Source organism: Saccopteryx leptura, chromosome 13 (genome assembly GCF_036850995.1).
Source record: "Saccopteryx leptura isolate mSacLep1 chromosome 13, mSacLep1_pri_phased_curated, whole genome shotgun sequence".
Classification (NCBI taxonomy): Eukaryota; Metazoa; Chordata; class Mammalia; order Chiroptera; family Emballonuridae; genus Saccopteryx; species Saccopteryx leptura.
This window is the reverse complement of record NC_089515.1, coordinates 12,524,986-12,542,611: the sequence shown is the minus strand read 5'-3', so window position 1 is coordinate 12,542,611 and position 17,626 is coordinate 12,524,986. Positions and strand designations below refer to the sequence as shown.

General features: G+C 51.9%; 1 protein-coding gene across 3 annotated transcripts in view; it reads right to left on the bottom strand.

Annotated features, from left to right (window-relative positions):
* The window catches only part of HSPA12A (heat shock protein family A (Hsp70) member 12A), a 135,473-nt gene that overhangs the window by 24,394 nt on the left and 93,453 nt on the right, over nt 1-17,626 (bottom strand). For all 3 annotated transcript variants that reach the window (XM_066355778.1, XM_066355780.1, XM_066355779.1), the window contains 4 exons: nt 9,816-9,901; nt 7,936-8,063; nt 4,649-4,835; nt 2,291-2,395 (listed from right to left, as the gene is read on the bottom strand). In XM_066355778.1, coding sequence (XP_066211875.1) covers nt 2,291-2,395; nt 4,649-4,835; nt 7,936-8,063; nt 9,816-9,901 — 506 coding nt within the window. The remainder of the gene's footprint in view (nt 1-2,290; nt 2,396-4,648; nt 4,836-7,935; nt 8,064-9,815; nt 9,902-17,626) is intronic.

Sequence of the window (17,626 nt, the reverse complement as noted above, 5' to 3'; positions counted from 1 at the left end):
TCCCAGAAGTGTTACGTGCCCTTCCACCAGCTTGAAACACCACCCTTCTAGCTGTGCCTAGGAGAGGCCCCCAATCCACCTCCTCCAGGGAGTCTTCCCTGCTACTCTCAACACTGAACACCCACAGTTACCCCTCACCACACCAACCCACTGACTGCATACTGTATTTATTTCTATACTGCCAGAACTTGTATAGGATCTGGCACATCAAATGCACTAAAAAAAAAAGTACTCGAATGAAAGCAATACTGTGTTCTTCTTTGCCTCATTCTAGCCCTATTTCTAGAATTCTACTCTATATCTATTCTGTTCTATTCTGTTCCATTCCATCCCATCCTATGCTATCCTATTTCATTCCATTCTATTTCTAGATTCTTTCTATTTCTATTCTATTCTATTCCATTCCATTCCATTCCACTCCACTCTACTACTCTACTCTACTCTACTCTACTCTATTCTACCCTATCCTATCCTATCCTATTCCATTCCATTCTACTATTCTATCTCTAGAACTGAGTAAATTTATTCTAGTGATCATATAATACCAAATGCTTCTGAAGTTTCCAATCATTTTTGCATAAAGCTCAATGCACGAGGCTCTTTAGTCACCTGATTTATACCCACTCACCTTGCCCATGGGCAGGGACACTGAGTGGATAGCAATGTTCCACTTAGAAATCAGCCATTTTCTGCATTCTGGGCTATCACTGCACAAGACCTTTGCAAGGGCGATCCCAGGAGACCACTCACAGTTGGGTTCATCCATGGGTGTGGGAACAAGGACGGGGACAGGGATAGGGACGGGGACAGGGGCAGGGGATAGGAATGGGGGCAGGGGACAGGGATGGGGACAAGGACGGGGACGGACGGGGACAGGGACAGAGACAAGGATGGGACAGGAGCAGGGAATAGGAATGGGGGCAGGGGACAGGGATGGGGACAGGGACTGGAATGGGGACAGGGACTGGAATGGGGACAGGGACTGGAACAGGGACAGAGACCGGGGACAGGGACTGGGACAGGGATAGGGACGGGGACAGGGGCAGGGGATAGGAATGGGGGCAGGGGACAGGGACTGGAACAGGGACAGAGACAGGGACAGGGGACAGGGATAGGGGACAGGGACGGGGGACAGGGATGGGGGCAGGGACGGGGGGACAGGGACAGGGACGGGGATGGGGGACAGGGACGGGGATGGGGGACAGGGACGGGGATGGGGGACAGGGATGGGGGACGGGGATGGGGACGGGGATGGGGGACAGGGACAGGGGACAGGGATGGGGACCGGGGCAGGGGACAGGGTAGGAGACAGGAATCGGTGAGTGGAGGAGCAGAAGGTGGGACGAAGCAACCACCTACCAAGCGTTTACTCTGTGCCAGGCCCCGAGGAAGGCACCTCATGTCTATTATCTCTTTTACTATCAAACAACCCACAAAGTAGTTTCCTGGCTCCCTCTTCGGTTAGGAACATGGGTGTTGGAGAGACTGAGCACCTCGCCCAAGATCACACAGGTGCTACATGAGTCTTTCACCTTTCTTTGCTTTTTTTTTTTTTTTTTACTGAGCTATAGTTCACATACCATAAAAATTCACCTTTTTAAAGCGTACGACTCAGTGGGTTTTGGTATATTCACACGGTCTGTGCAAACGTCACCACACCCTTCAGCAGCACTCATCCCCACTCTCCCCGGCCCCTGGCAACCACAGGTCTACTTTCTGTCTCCATGGAATGTCTATTCTGGACCTCTGAGGTAAACGGGATCCTACAACAGGAGGCCCTTCGTGTCTGGCTTCTTTCACTTCACATAATGGTTTCAAAGTTCATCCACGAGGTTGCATGGGTCAGCACTTCCTTCCTCTTGATGGCTGAACACCACTCCAATGCACAGAGAGACCCCGTTTAGTTCCCGGTTCATCCACTGATGGACATGTGTGGTATCTCTGCTTTTTAGTTACTGGGAACAGTGCCGCGCTAAACATTCATGTACAAGTGTTTGTGTGAATGAGTGTCTTCGTTTCTCTTGGATATTCACCTACGAGTGGAACTGTGGGTCATCTGATACCTCTGTTTAGTCTGTTGAGCACCTGCCAGCCTGATTTCCACAGCGGCCGCACCATTTTCCGTGCCTTCCCCACCCGCCGCCAGCCATTAGGAGGGTGCACCCTGCTTCCTGAGTGCAGGGCCCACACTCTCTCCCTCAGGCACCCCTGGGTGACAGGCACCCCACCACCACCGGCCAGTCATCCTGGCCGGTCTGCACACGCTCCCTCCTCCTGCCACGTGGCCTACCTTCAGAGCCTGCTCCTTAAAGTACTGCAGGGCGTAAGCGAAGATCTCTAGGGCTTTGATTTTCTTGCCGTTTGCTGCTGTCAGGTCTGTATCCAAGGTGAGGTCCTGGCAGGAAGAGGGGAATGAAACAGTAAGACAAAGGAGAAGACACAGGAGAGTCTGGCTTTGGCAACGGCTGCAGGAGTTCTGTCTGGGGAAGCTGGTGCGTCTCCCGATGTCTGAGGGGCAGACTAGGATGGCGGGTCCCCCAAAACAGGCCTGAAGACATTGTCCTCGAGCTGCGTGGGAGCCCCTGGCTGTTCCCGTCAGCTCTGCCTCCACTTGTCCCTCCTACCCCCTCCCTCTTTCTCTCTCTCCCCCGGATCCTCTGAGCCAGGCTTCAGGGCGGCGACAGAGCCCAGGAAGAGAGAAAGGCAGCAGGCCCCGCTGCCCGTGCAATTTACACACTATCTCCACTCGAGGACACACACGGTCCCCCCGGGGCCCCCCGGCGGAGGCCTGCGTAATCATGCCGACTCACTGACATGCGTGATGCTGAACAGGCGCGAAGCTTTCATTCTCCAATGAGCTGCCAACCAAGTCACCAAAATACATAGAAGGGCTCCTATTTTAAGGGTTTTGCTGCGCGATCTGCTGGGAGGCCAGCGTCACGGCCTCCCTTCCTCCACCAGGAGCCGGTGCAGGTGCTGAGGGCAGTCCTCGGGCGGGGGGGGGGGGGTGTGCTCTGCACCGCGTGGACTGAGGTCATTAAAACATGACGACAAATGTCTCTGCAGAGCGGGGATGGCAGAGAAAGCCCTGAGGCATCCCAGAACCAACAGGCTTGTCACTGCCAGGGAAGATAAAAAGCGGCGGGGCCTCGGGATTGAGCCAGGCCGGGTAATTAGTCTTTGCCTTTGGAGTGTGAAGGGCCATCAGGCAGCGAAACCAGCCTTGTGAAGCTTGTCAGTCATCCTGGCCGGTCTGCACATGCTCCCTCCTCCTGGCCAGCCACTGCCCAGCCCTGACGCTCAGCAAAGACGCCCCAGCTTTCGGGAGGCAGCTCCCAGACTCGGAAACATGGCCGAGCCCCAGGAAGCCACGGGCTCAGCATTTTAAAAATCCAAACTGAATAAAACAATTCCTGTGCATCCCTTTGCACAAACTGAAATTCAACACTAAGTCCCACTGGGGGCACTGGGAAGGAGGCATGTCTAGCGGAAGCCGGGCTGCTTCACAGAGAGGCAGTCCCTCCACGAGCACAGAGCCTTGGAAAGCAGGCTGCTGGGTACTGGGTTTCCCACTCCTAGCTGTTTCCCACATCTGCAGCCGCGTAACAGTGACAAATGAAAGCAACAATAATAGGAGCTAGCAATTGACTAGAATTTACGAAGTGCCAGCATGGTTCTTTTATCCTCACAAAATCCCCATGAAGGAGGCGCTCTCAGTGTCTCCATTTCACAGATGAGGTAAAACAAGGCACGGGGAGGGGAGGGTCTTGGATTAAGTATCAGGAAGGTGGCCGAGGCAGGATTTAAATTCTGGTTGTCTGTCCCTACAGTCCAGTCTGAAATACGATCACCATTCTGAATCTCTAAGAATTACTGAGAATTAAGGAACATGTATGGAATAATACGTTTAAACTGAAAATATTCTATCGTCTGGACCAGGCTTGGAGCTTGCCCCGGGAGAAGCCCTCATTGGCCCGGACATTGCACAGGACTCGGGCATGCTGGGAGCAGACCTGCCATGGGAAGTGGCCTCCGTTATTGAGCACTGGATGTCCTGAGCTTCCCCTTTCTCCAAGTAATCTCCCAGGGGCTAACGGGTCGTTATTCTGACCTGGTTAGGAAAGAGCCACGGCCCTTATCCCCCCCATGTGTCCCCATCCCCAAGTATAATCTCCCTATAATCCAGCTATGGAAGGGGGCACCCCTGGCATGGGATCCACCCCCAAGGCCTGCGCTCCGGTCAGCATCCACTCTGATTGGTCAGTTTCCAAGGCAACCGAGTCATTAAATATTCAGAACACTTCCCTGCCCACGTGTACATCGGAAAGCACAGTGTATTCCACAAAAGTGTGGGGCGCTCCAGGTTATTTCTAAAACCAAAGTAAATGGACGTGAATTTCGGCTAGGGAGAAACCTGAGGGCCCCCTGGGTTGCGAAGACCCCACGCTCACCAGCCGGGAGGAGCCCTGGCTCTCCTACATGGAGGACGCTGGTCCAGGGGTGCGGGGGAGGCTCACTTATCCCCGCGGTGCGTGGCACAGGGGCCCGGGGAAGCTCGCTTACCCCCGTGGTGCGCATTGCAGGGGCGGGGGAAGCTCACTTACTCCCGTGGTGCGCAGCGCGGGGCAGGGGGTGGAGGCTCGCTTACCCCCGTCGTGTGCAGCTTCATCTTGAACCTTTCCAGGTACAGCCACTGCTTGGCCTCGTTGGGGTCCAGGTCATGGTAGAAGTCCCTGGCCGCGTACCCGAAGCTGTGGAACTTCCGCTCGGGAGTCAGCAAGATGGTGGTGGGAGTCTTCTGGTTGGACACCCCAGGGTCCCCACCTTCCCAGCGCCTGCCCCCGAGGAAAAGCAGAGGTTAGGGCACCGTCTTGCAAAATCGCAGGGAAATGCCCCAGGGTCAGAGGGAGCAGAGGTGGCAACGGGGGCGGCAGGGGGAAGGATGCAGGAGAGACCTGGAGGGGTGATGGACGACTGGACCTTGCAGGAGGAAAGGACACCGCAGGCTGCTCAGAGGTGACAGGCGTGCACACGAGGGTGTGGGCTAGAGAACAAGGGTGTAAATGAGAAGAACGCCTGTATACATGGGGAGTGTTAGAAACGAGTTCGGGAAGATGGTTGGAACCAGACGGGAGAGAGCCTGAGGGGTTGGGGATTTGATCAGTGAGGAACCGGGAGCCACTAAAGGCTTCAGAGCGGGGGCATGACGGAATCACAGCCGCAGCAGACCAGATAACGGGAGGGAGATGGGAAGCTAGGAGGCCGAGGAGACGGCTCAGGCCTCATCTGGGAGCAGAGGTCAGAGAGCTCAAACAAGGGTAGAAAGCCAAGGAAGAGGGGGGTGAGGTGGGGGTGGTGGAGGGCAGACAAATTGTCCAGAGGGAGAACCGAGCCAAACGGACACTGGTGAGCAGGAGCCAAAGCAACCCAAAGGTTTCGAGCTTGGGCACTTAGAGGAGAAAGGGCCTTTTACAGAATGCAGGGGCTCTAGACAAGGAGGACACGGAGGACGAGAGGAGGCTGCAGCTCCCACTGAACGTGCTGGCGCTGAACTCCTAGGAGGGGGTTGCAGAGGCGATCCTGGAGTTCACGGAAGAGATCCAGGCAGGAGACAAATCTGGGACCCTCCATACGGGAGTGACAGCCATGGTCACAAGGTGGGTCGGGCACTGACGGGAACATGAGCAGGGAAGGGACTAGATCCTGCAGGGCTGCGTGCTGAAGAGGGGCCAGAAGAGGAGTGAGGTGGGGACAGACAGACACACAGGCAGACGTGATGCGACTACACCCTGGGACTCTCGGAGGGGCGATGGATGGGGCGGGGGCGGCCGAGCCCCAGAGATGCTTCCTCCTCTCACATAGAAATGGGGAGAGGGAAGGTAGCGGAGAGGGCAGGTGACGCGATGCTTCGCCCTCCCCTGGGGCCATGGCCGAGAAGCCACAGTGGCCAAGAGGCCAGGAGGCTCTCTCCTCCACCAACTCTGCCTCCTGGGCTGGCTCCCGTCCTGCCATTAGCCATGTGAACCCCTACGAGCAGTCATGAGGGGAAGCACACCTCTCTCCCAAACCTACCCGGGGAGGTGGTGCTCTCTGGCTGAGCTCACACCTGCTCCCGACACGGCATTGTTAAGCTGCAGTGCGACCCTCACAGTCTAGATGGAGAGCCAGCCTCCACCTGGATCTGCCATCAGAAAGGTCTGGAACCAGCCCTGGCCGGTTTCCCAGTCGAGGTCCATCCAGGGCTAAGTCCCCATGGCAACCCTGCTGAGACACAGGGCTGGTCACCACCCCAAGCTGACAGTGGGCGCCCGGGACAGGAGAGCACTCCACACACAGCCTTTCGCCAGCGGCCTCCCAAGACTGTGAGCACTGACGTTTATGTCAGCAAGGACCTGTGTGTTTCCCTTCAGTTCTGTATTCCTTCGTTCCTACTTACACACGAAACAATTAAACTTTCTCTTTCATAACTTTATCAGTCTGGACTACGGTTATGTTCCTGTGTTCTGACTGAAGTAAAACCCAGGACAGACGGCGTCCCAAAATCGCTACCATGACTAAGATGATGTCTCCCGTTCCCGAGGCACTGAACGCCACCAATGTTCTGTGATGGTTCCTCCCAAGTAAGTTTAAAGCTTTTTCTGTTCTTTCTTTTCCCCCCATTTTCACTGCATGACTATCCCCTTGGGAATAATACTTCTTAAAACAACTATGGTGACACTGAAAAACATTGATCCCAGGTTTTAATAGGGTGGTCTTTTCCATTGGAGGTTTCAGACTCAGAGGATGGCTGAGCAGACAGACCCTCCTAACATCTGTGTGGCTAACTGGGGGCAGAATCCGGCTCAGTCCAGCTGGCCCCCGAGGGCTGTGCTGTCTCAGGGTCTCTGCCATCTCAGTATTTCCTGAGATGACACCACACACGGGTCTCCAGAGTCTCTTAGTCCAGGGACCTTGCCTAAGTCACACCTCGCTCTCCAGAGGAAAGGCAGGCCTAAACCAAGATCAGGTGGGGATTGCTTTCATTACAACTTGTGTTTTAAACAACACTTTAAAAAAAATGCCTAAAATCTTACTCTGGGAGCAATAATTAAATTCCACCAGTTAAAGGAACTGCCAATCACAACGTATCTTCAGAACCATCCTTGGTTTAGAAAATCGGGGTGAAAAGTCCCCGGCTCCCAAAGCTTGGAGGAGCGGAGGACCCTGAGGGAAGGCCGCAGCCAGACTGGGGAGCCGGAATTGGTGCTGGACGGACCAGAATCTCCCCAGTCGGTCACTGTAGACAGGGTGGACGAAAGGGGGTGCTGGGCTGCTGTGTGTACAGGGGTGGGGGCGGGGGTGTCCTGAGCACGGGGCACGCCCCAGGAGATCCAGGGCAACTTCAGGGAGACCCCTGAGGTTCACTGGGCTGATGTTCACCCCACTCTGCTTCTTCTCAGGCACGGTGCCTTCTGCGCTGGTCACTGTCACCCGTGACTGCTGTTCATTGGAGGAACTGGCACCTTCCCTGAGTGCATTTCCCCTGTGCTAAGCACTTGACAGGCCATCTCATTTCATTTACACACACACACTGCAAGCAGGTATTGTCATTACCCCCACTTCACAGGTGAGGAAACTGAGGTTTAGAAGATTGAGCCATGGCCTAGGTTACACAGTAAGTGTCCACCACAGACAGCCTGTAAGTGGGTGCCTCTCCCCCAGGCTGCACGCTGAAATCACCCATGACCGGTTTCAAACATCCTATCCACGCCCTTCCCCAGCCCAACGAAGTCAGATTTAATCCAACACTCTTACAGACCATGAACCTGGAGCCCAGAGACCAGCGCCTACTAAGTGCCACTCGCCTGCTCCCTGAACGAATCCCTCTCCCCTCCCCCAGGGCCCTCCCCCAAGCCCCCGCGAGCACAGTGGCGGGCACCAGGGCATGGCACTTACCTCATCACGTGAATGCACTCTGGCTCCTTGGTGAAGCTGTAGGCGTAGCCACTAGACGTGGTCCCAAAGTCGATGGCCACCACCACGAGAAACGTCTGCTGCTCTGAGACATTCGAGTCGGCATCGTTCTGCAGAAACACCGAGTAAGGCATGGGGGTGCGGGGTGGCCGCACCTGGCTTTCAGAAAGATACTCCTGGTGGTTCCACCCTGCCCAGCTTACACCCACTGCAAAGGGCAGTCCACACTCTGGCTCAAGCCCTGGGGAGAGGGCAGGCCAGCCCCAGCTCAGGGCGGTGCCCCCAAGTGAAGGGCTGAGCCCCCTGCGAAGATCACCTGCCTACTCCCTTTATTAACTGCGCATGAGTGCAGCTAATTACGGAAACTCTACCGTCAGGGCCAGGAGCCCAGTGCTTGCCTGAGTGACATGCTCTTCCCCACACTGTTCTCCCCGAGTCCCTGTGCAGAGGGCGTCACCCGCTGTGCCCTATGCACCTCCCGGGTGACCAGTCCATCTGCACGGCTGTGTCATGCCTGGGAGCAGGGCTCGACACACCAGGGACCCTGCCTGGTCCTGTCATAACCACACATGACCCCAGTGAGTCCTGTCCCTCTGGGCCCCGAGCCTTTCTTCCCTCTGTCAAGTGAGTGGGTCAGATCATTCCCGGTTTCCAACCGTTTTGTAGAAAAACTCACTATGAACTTTTTTAACACTCACAGAAATAAAAATGATAAAACCAATCAATTTTGGATTTGGAGTGCATTGGTTAGAACAGGGGGTGGGAGCCCCACCCACCTGGCCACTCCTCCCTCTACCCCCATGCCCACGGCCAAGGTGACCCTGCAGCTCTTACAGGGAGCGGTCAGAGTGCCCAGGACCTGGCTATAGGTGACCAAGCCTCTCGGTTTGCCTGGGACTGAGGGAGTCCCAGGATGCAGGACTTTCCACATAAAACCCGGAGAGTTCGCCTGACCGGCTGGTGGCGCAGTGGATAGAGCGTCGAACTGGGATGCGGAAGACCCAGGTTCGAGACCCCGAGGTCGCCAGCTTGAGTGCGGGCTCATCTGGTTTGAGCAAAGCTCACCAGCTTAAGCTCAAGGTTGCTGACTCGAGCAAGGGGTTGCTCGGTCTGCTGAAGGCCCACCGTCAAGGCACATATGAGAAAGCAATCAATGAACAATTAAGGTGTTGCAATATGCAATGAAAAACTAATGATTGATCCTTCTCATCTCTCTGTCCCTGTCTGTCTGTCCCTGTCTATCCCTCCCTCTGTCTCTGTAAAAAAAACAAACCCCGAAGAGTTCTGGGACAATCAGGACGAGCTGGTGCCCCGACCCAGTGGCAGCTCCTAAATTCCTCTCAGAGGGATCGTTTTGGGTTCCAACAGCTCGTGCGAAGCTGCCCTTTCCTCCCGGCACGTTTGTCGGGTTGCTACATGGAAGTCCCCTGAACAGCTGCCCACATGCCCACCCTTTCCGTGCCGGGTAGGGTAGGAGCCACTGCCCAGCCTCTGGCCCCCTCACCTGTCTGTCCAGGTCCCTCCCGGGCTAGCTGCCGTACAAGCGATTACACAGCCACAGGCTTCCGAGCATGGCAGTATGTGGCAGTCAACAAAGCCGCTGCCTCTCGCTGACTCTCCAGCCAGATGCGTCTCTAAGGGCTGCCCCCACCTGCTGCCCACCCAGGCCCAGTGGCAGCTCCTAAGTTCCTCTCAGAGCACTGGCCACACCAGGCGCGGAGTGGGGAAGGGCTTGGCAGGGCTCACGTGGCTGCACCGGGACCGTCACCCTCCGCCATGGCTGCATAGCAGCCTCGTGGGAACAGACCCAGAAGGCCCAGGTGATCAGCACACACTCCCACACGCAGGTGCACGTTTCTTACCACGATATGGGAAGGGGACAGAGGTGTGATTCCTGTGTCCCCAAGACTCCGGGCTGGAGATGAATATGCAGACGTGGGAGCCGTTTCTGGAAAAGAAAGACAAATTACGCTCCTCAGAGGTGGCAGGGGCTGCCCAGGAGCAAGGACAGGGCTGCGTGGCTTTGCTCTTAAGGGCACTGTCGCCTCTAGAAAGCCAGCCAACATGGCGGGCAAGGCTGACTCCAGCCACAGAACCGAGGGGTCAGCACTGCCTTACATTTCATATTTCAAACGTGACCAAATGAGACATTCCTTTCCTCCTGGGGCCAGCCAACACCTCACTATGTGCCACCCAGCTACTTAGCTGAGATGCTGCCCAGTGCCCAGGTGGCCTCAGCTCCTGACTCCTGCCCTCCCTAGAGCCAGTTCTTAACCCAGCCTCCACTACGGACGAGAGGGGCAATGTGCAAACGTTATAGAAGAGTGTCCGTACCCCTCGGGTTCCCAGTGTGGTATGGGACCCTATCCCCGAAATTAACAACCCCTCTGGTAGGAGTACAGGACTTGAGTGCACCTTCCAGAAATAACTCCCTGGCTTAGTGGAGGCATCACCCCCACCCTCCCTCTGGCACGAGGCCCCGCCAGAACAAGGAGGCTTCATCTCTCTTCGGTGATACTGAAGGTTTCTGACATTCGATAAGAAAATCCACAGCAGAAAGACAGGAAGACTAGCATTCCTGGACCCCGAAGACAGGGCCCTGATTCGAGGTCAAACCGGAGAAGGGTCAACAGCTAAGCAGCACCAAGATCGTTCTACTGACTGCCCTGCTGCTCCTGCTATTATTCAGGAAAGACATTGGTCCTGAAGCCTTGGCACGGCCCAGTGGCTCTCCTGCCCTGAGAGAAGTCACACTGTCCCAGATCAGTGCTGGAGGCTCCACGATGCTGTCCCTGCCCGCTGCACAGGACTGGCAGAGCAGCAGATCGAGAACGGTGGGCTTCCACTTGGAGACTATGCCAGACGCTGGGCATCTACAAATGCCAGGTGCCACCCGGGGTGCTCTGCAAGTACTGCTCTACCCAGTACATAAGCTACTACCTGGGAGGGGGAAATGGGTCATTTACTAAAACAAAACTTGTGGTCAAGGAAACCGAGAGGGCGTGACGTGTCTGAGAAAGGCCTGTCTTCTGCTCGAGGAGACAGGAGTGGCTTCCTTCCTCGGCCATGCTGTCAATCGCATGGGTTAATCCCACGCGCTGACTGATCCTTTCCTCCTGTTCAGTGAGACCTCAAACAGCATCGTGACAGTGGGTGCCAAACAGGCTGAGAGAATAAAATGAATCATGAAAGAGTGACTGGGAAGCTTCAAACGTGCACGGCTGCCTTCCCTCTCTGCAGGCGGATGGGCCCTCCTGACGAGGCTCAGCTCCAACCTCGGGAGACAGGTGTGGAGGCAGAAAATCAACTTGCTGGGCAAAGAACTTAAACAGACATTTCTCCAAAGGAGATATACAAATGGCCAACAAACACGTGAGAAGATGTGTAACCTTGGTAGTCACAAGAGAAGTGCCCATCAAAACCACAATGAGATGCTGCTTCACACCCACCAGGACAGCTATAATGAAAAAGGAATAGAAACGACGAATGCTGGCGAGAATGTGGACACGTCGGAACCCTCACATATACCCAGTGGGAATGCAGAATGGCACAGCCACTTGCAAAGAGTTTGGCAGTTTTTCAGAGAGTCAAACATGGAATTGTCATATAATCCCACAATTCCACTCCTAAGTATCTACCCCAAAAAATTGAAAATGGGGATTCAAACAGATACTTGTATGCAAATGTCACTGTATTCACAATAACCAAGAAGCAGAAACAAGCCAAGTATCCACCAATAGATGTGTGGACAAAATGTGGTATATATCCAGAGAGTGGAATATTATTCAGCTATAAAAAGGAATAAAAGGCTCATCCATGTCATAACATGGATGAATCTAGAACACATTATGCTGAGTGAAATAAGCTAGACACAAAAGGACAAATATTATACACTGTGTCCGTAAAGTCATGGTGCACTTTTGACCAGTCACAGGAAAGCAACAAAAGACGATAGAAATGTGAAATCTGCACCAAATAAAAGGAAAACTCTCCCAAGTTTCATACCTATTCAGTGCAGTCCGATGTGGGCTCATGCACAGATTTTTTAGGGCTCCTTAGGTAGCTATCCCGTATAGCCTCTACAGACTCATCACTGACTGATGGCCTACCAGAACGGGGTTTCTCCACCAAACTGGCCTCCTTGTAATTTCTACCCACGGGCCCCAGTTCACCCTCTGTACCCTCATGCACTAAAGGACTCAGGACAAACTTTTAGTGCTTTTGGGTTCTCTTCTCTGAATGCAACATCTCTTTTTTTCCTATTATTTTACAGGACATATTTTCCATGCTCTTTTTGTGTAAAAAACCCTCCTCTAAATCTGTCTTATTTTATTGACTATATCTCTAAAGCATGGAAACTACAATTGAGCAGTTTAGATGTGTTTTGTTCAGTGGATTACAGCACAATGCAACTGCTTATCCCACCAAGTAATGTTATTCCTATGTGGTGGCGCTTCGTTATAAACGCGCCAATATTCATGTTGCCCTTTGGTCACAGATTCGAATTTAGCAAGCCACAGAAAACACTGAACTTTCCTCTGTACCGTCCACATCTCGACTGGCATGGCTGTGGGCTGCTCCGCTGTATACACGGTGTTACGTCATCATCTGCGCAAGCGCATATGCAGCCACATCATCCTACAGAAACTGGGAGGGTTTTCCTTTTATTTGGTGCAGATATCACATTTCTATCGTCTTTTGTTGCTTTCCTGTGACTGGTCAAAAGTGCACCATGACTTTACGGACACACTGTATAATGCCACTACTATGAAATATCTAGAACGGGCAAACTCGTAGACACAGAAAGTAGATTAGAGGCTACCAAGGGCTGGGGGCGGGGGAGGAACAGGGTGTGCACCGTCTCCGTTCTGGGTGATGAAACGTTTTGGAAATAGATAGTGGTGATGGTTGCACAATACTGACTGTAATTCATCCCACTGATTTTACACTTACAATTATTTAAATGGCACATTTTATGTATAATATATATGTATATTTTTTTACTTTACCACAATAAGTATTTTTTATTAAAAGAATCACCTTACAGATCTGAGAGGGGCAGCACTTCTCCATTCCTATTTGCAGCCACAGCTCAGTGCTCTGAACGAGGCTGCAGACAGAAGCCGGGCCCTGGAACAGCCTGCCGGCCTCCCCCTTCTTTGTTAATCTCCTCGCACAAGGGCACCCACTTCCACAAAAGCACTGGAAAAGGAGAGGGGGTTCGGCCTCTCCACAAGGAGGCCCAGTCAGATGGCCTTTCCCCCTGTTGGCGAGAAGTCTGCCCTGCCCGTGTCCCCTTGGGCCGCCAGCAGAGAGATGCCATCCGGCACTGGGAGCCACCTCCTCTCCACCTGCTACCTGGAAGGCCTACGGCCATGTGTCCACATTTGCACAGAAGGTCTTGGAAGAAACCAAATGTCTAATTGCCCAGAAAATCTGGTGTTGGCAATTAGCAAACAAGCTATTATCCACAGACAAACCATCCACCCCGCGGTCTGCTTGGTTCTAATTATCCCATCACTCAGCCCTCTCAGGGCATGGCCCGCTGACTTGCAAAACAGCATGTGTTGGGCCACACATGCCTCGGGCCCCAGAGGACTCCAGGATATGTGAGGGCAAGAACCAAGGATCTTTTGGTCCCTCCCAGTTCTTCCCTCCCCCTCTGTCACTGTTCAGTAAGAAATAAATCATCTGACTTGCTGATCACTCAACCAGGCCTAGAGGCAATTGAACCCTGTGCAGAGCCCATCAGAAATTAAAATGCAGCTATGCTGTGCAGTGATTTAAAACGGATCCGCAAAGAAAGTATGGAGTAGCACTTTTACAGCTACGTGAATATCATGCATACCCATATCTGTAGCTCCATATATCCCAAATCAAAGATAATTCACCATCTAATGTGCATCAGTCCAGTACAAGAATATACAAGGCCTATAGTGATAGTCTTGTTGTCAAGCTAATACTTCTTTATGTAAGATGTCAAAATAGTGCTCAAAAATTCTCAGGGAAAAGAATATGAAAAAGCCTACTTTAACCCCTGAAGGGCATGGAAAGTTTCCAGTGTGCATATAGCCCCAAGCCAGCTTGAGAGCTTCTGTTCCTAAATCAGTGATTAGGAATAAACACAGTGGGGTTAATGGAATATTATCTATTGATCAAAGAACACTTGACAGATCTATGCTAACAGACAATAGGAGAGAGTTGACACATGAAGTGTCTATATGTACAAAGCACATGTTCTGAGTCCCGGTTACCAATTGTACATAGGCCATTATCCACTGGAAGAAATTCTGCCATTAGCTGTTTATGCTCCTCTGAAGCCAGTACAATAACATCTGCCCCGTGACTGCTCCCACTATGGGCTCTTCCAGTTCAGTACACACAGGGTGACTTGGGCACGTCAGGAAGAGAAGAGAAAGGCAACGTTGAAAGCCGGACAGGATTGGAGGTTTTTAGAATGCAGGCTTAGAGGAGAGGAAGCCAGCTGCTGAAGAGAAGACGAGACCCATCTGTGGAGGTAGGGAGAGGAGACGGGTAACGAGGAGACGTACCCGAGAGATGAAAGGAAAATGCTAGACCAGGGCGTGTCATCAGGGGCAAAGCCAAAACATCTGGGAGTTTAAAGAAATACCTACTCCACTGTTCCCACTCAAAGCATCACACCTTTCGAGCACAAAGTTACCCTGAAAGGCAGGAACATAGAGGGATTTGATGATTTCACATCAAAAAATCGAAACAACACTGACCATTTCAAGAATGCAAACTATGAGCCACACAAGCACGGTTAAACGGAGAAGGGAGAGGGCCTGACGCTTTCCGGTAAACCGACAGATAATAATTGTCGGGTCTCCTGTTAGTAATTTTCGCTAACTTAACATCACTGCTATCCTCTGTATTTACTGTGCAATCTTTTTCAGTTTAGTGTATATAAAAATGAGTTGATTTGGCTCTTTGTAGTTTCCCTCTTAATCTGGGACCCAGCCACCCCTAACACATCACTTTTAAAATAATTTTTGCAGCAAAGGGGGTATATAAATAAACGAAAATATTTTTACAGCAAAGTAGAGGATATAAATCAGTCAAAGTCTGACTCGACCAAGTCTCCTACCACAGGATTATTTTAGAACCCCAAACCAGGTAGCCGAGGAGGAACAAGTTTAACTGGTTAACACTCCTTGCTTGCCTTCGTGGTGTGAGAATTAAGAGGCAGGTATCGGTGGGGCTCCGGCTATAAAGTGCGAGACGTGTATAAAACTCAGACACATGTTATTTGCTTCAGGACCTCATGACTTTAGTCAGAGCAGATGTTCTTAAAGTAAATAAATAAAGAAAAGAAAATAGTCTTGATACGGGCGTGTCAAAGTCAGCCATAATTCAGGAACTGACTAGTTGCTGTTCTCGGCTGGAGACATTAGTCAGTAAATGGCCGTGAGCAGATCGTGGACTTTCTGAGATGCATAAAATCGATCCAGCTCCATAAATACAACATTTTTAAGGAGGAGGACAGAACCAGTGGCTTGCCTTTATTCTACAAGGCTCCAGGCTCATGCAAGATGACAGGTGGTCCCAATGATGATGACTCCGCGGCTTTTCCAAATAGGCCTTCTTGCTAGCTTCCATATGTATGTATCTATTAAATAAGTGCTCAATTTCAAAAAGCTTTTTAAGGTCTGGTCCTTAGGCTTTAAAAAATGCAATATATATTTTCATTCCTTTTCTCCTTCTGGCTCTGAGATGACAGGTATTTGCTGACAATTTGCCTAAAATCAGGCTATTTGAAAAGAGCTCTCCATTTCTCTCTCCTTCCGTGCCCTCCCCACAGTGTCATTTTTGAAAATTGATCAGCTCAAGGTCATGTGTAGGTTACTGGCAAATGCCCTTTAAAAAGGGAGAAAAAATGCATTGCCCTATAACTGGCTTCATGGCTAGCTGAACTAATGCATTATTACCGTAAGCTGAACTTCCATTTCAGTAAATAATTTATGGATTTTTTTTTTTAATCATCGCAGTTGATGTCCAGAGTAAATGGAAATTTTATTGCATGAACTGGGAGACCTTCCTGGCTGCAAAGAATACCAAGTGTGAGATAGCTGCTCTCCAAATGATAAATAATAATTATGGAAATGAGCATTTGCAGCGGCAGAAACCACAGTACCAGGCGCAGGGGGGGGGGGGGGCTGTGCCTGGCCTATCATGACCCTGGTCAGTCTCTTCCAGTTGCCCCTCTCCCCAGATGGTTCTTTAAGAGATGAGGTGCCCCAATAAGAGGGAACTGGGGTCCCTGGAGTTCCCCAGAGACAGTGAGATCCCCAAGCCCCTCCAAAGGTGATCCGGGCAGGTCACAGACGCTGTCTTAACCACAGGTGCACACGCGCATGTGTGTCCAGGCAGCTGTTGCGAGAAGTGAGGAAATAGTTTGTAAAGGACTTCGATCAGGAAAGCGCTCACGGATGGCCAGCACTCCCTGAATGAGAATTTCATGCCAAGCTAAGAGCCTTCCAGGCCTAGCTCCATGAAACCCTGCCGTGTTCGGGGGCTGGGAGGCACTGTCATTATTCCCTCTGTAGGGATGAGAAAAGAAGATCCTCCAAGGCTAAGAAAGAAGCCGCACTGTTGGGGTGCCACCCAGCTGGAGTCACAGCTCTCCAACTCGGAGCCTGCCCTCCTGCAATAGACCCGACACCAGCTCTCCCGCAGGTATCCTTCTCTTGAAAGATGAGCCGACCAAGAGATGTTAAGATAAATCCCCATTTCACAGATGAGTAAACAGTAGAAGGAAGTCAGGAGTTCACAATCACAGGGCTCTCCCAAGCCCTGGCTGGCAGTCTCTGCCCACGGGCTCAAAAGATTATGTGCCTCCTCGTTTCCTTGGGCTCTAAAGCCAAACGGGGCTCTCCATTTCGAACGCCAACATTCTTCAAAGCCGAAGACCGGGTCGTGGGAGGGGCTACTGACAACAGAGGTTCAGAGTCAGAAAGCCTGAGCTCAAATCCTAGCATGGCCACTTCCGGGCCGCCTGTCGTGGGTGAGCTGCTCAACCTCACACACTGTTTTCTCACCTGGAAAATGGGGAGGGGGTGTTATGATGATGGCGATATACTTTATAGAATTGCTAGAAAATAATACACAAATAAATGATATCTATAAAACCTGGTACATTTCCCTGGCCAGTTAGCTTGGTTGATTAGAGCATCATCCTGAGACACAAAGGTTATGGGTTCGATCCCCAATCAGAGCACATACAGGAACAGATGGATGATGTTTCTGTCTCTCGCTCTCTTTCCCTGCCCCTCCCTAAAGTCAGTAAGTAAAATTTAAAAAAAATAAAATGCCTGGCCTGTGGTGGCGCAGTGGATAAAGTGTTGACCTCTAGAATGTTGAGGATGTCGGTTTGAAACCCTGGGCTTGGTCGGTCTAGGCACATACGAGAAACAACTGTGGTTGATGCTTCCTGCTCCTCCCTCCTGCCTTTCTTTCTCTCTCTCTCCTCTCTCTAAAATAAATAAATAAAAATAAAATAAAATAACACCCAGAGCATGGCGAGCACTCCATAAGATACAGATGTCATTTACTATCACTACCACCACCATCATCATCATCAAACCGGTCCGACTGCGGTTGAGAAGACAGCCACGTGCTTAATTTAACATTAAACCGAGGCAGAGAGAGGGTA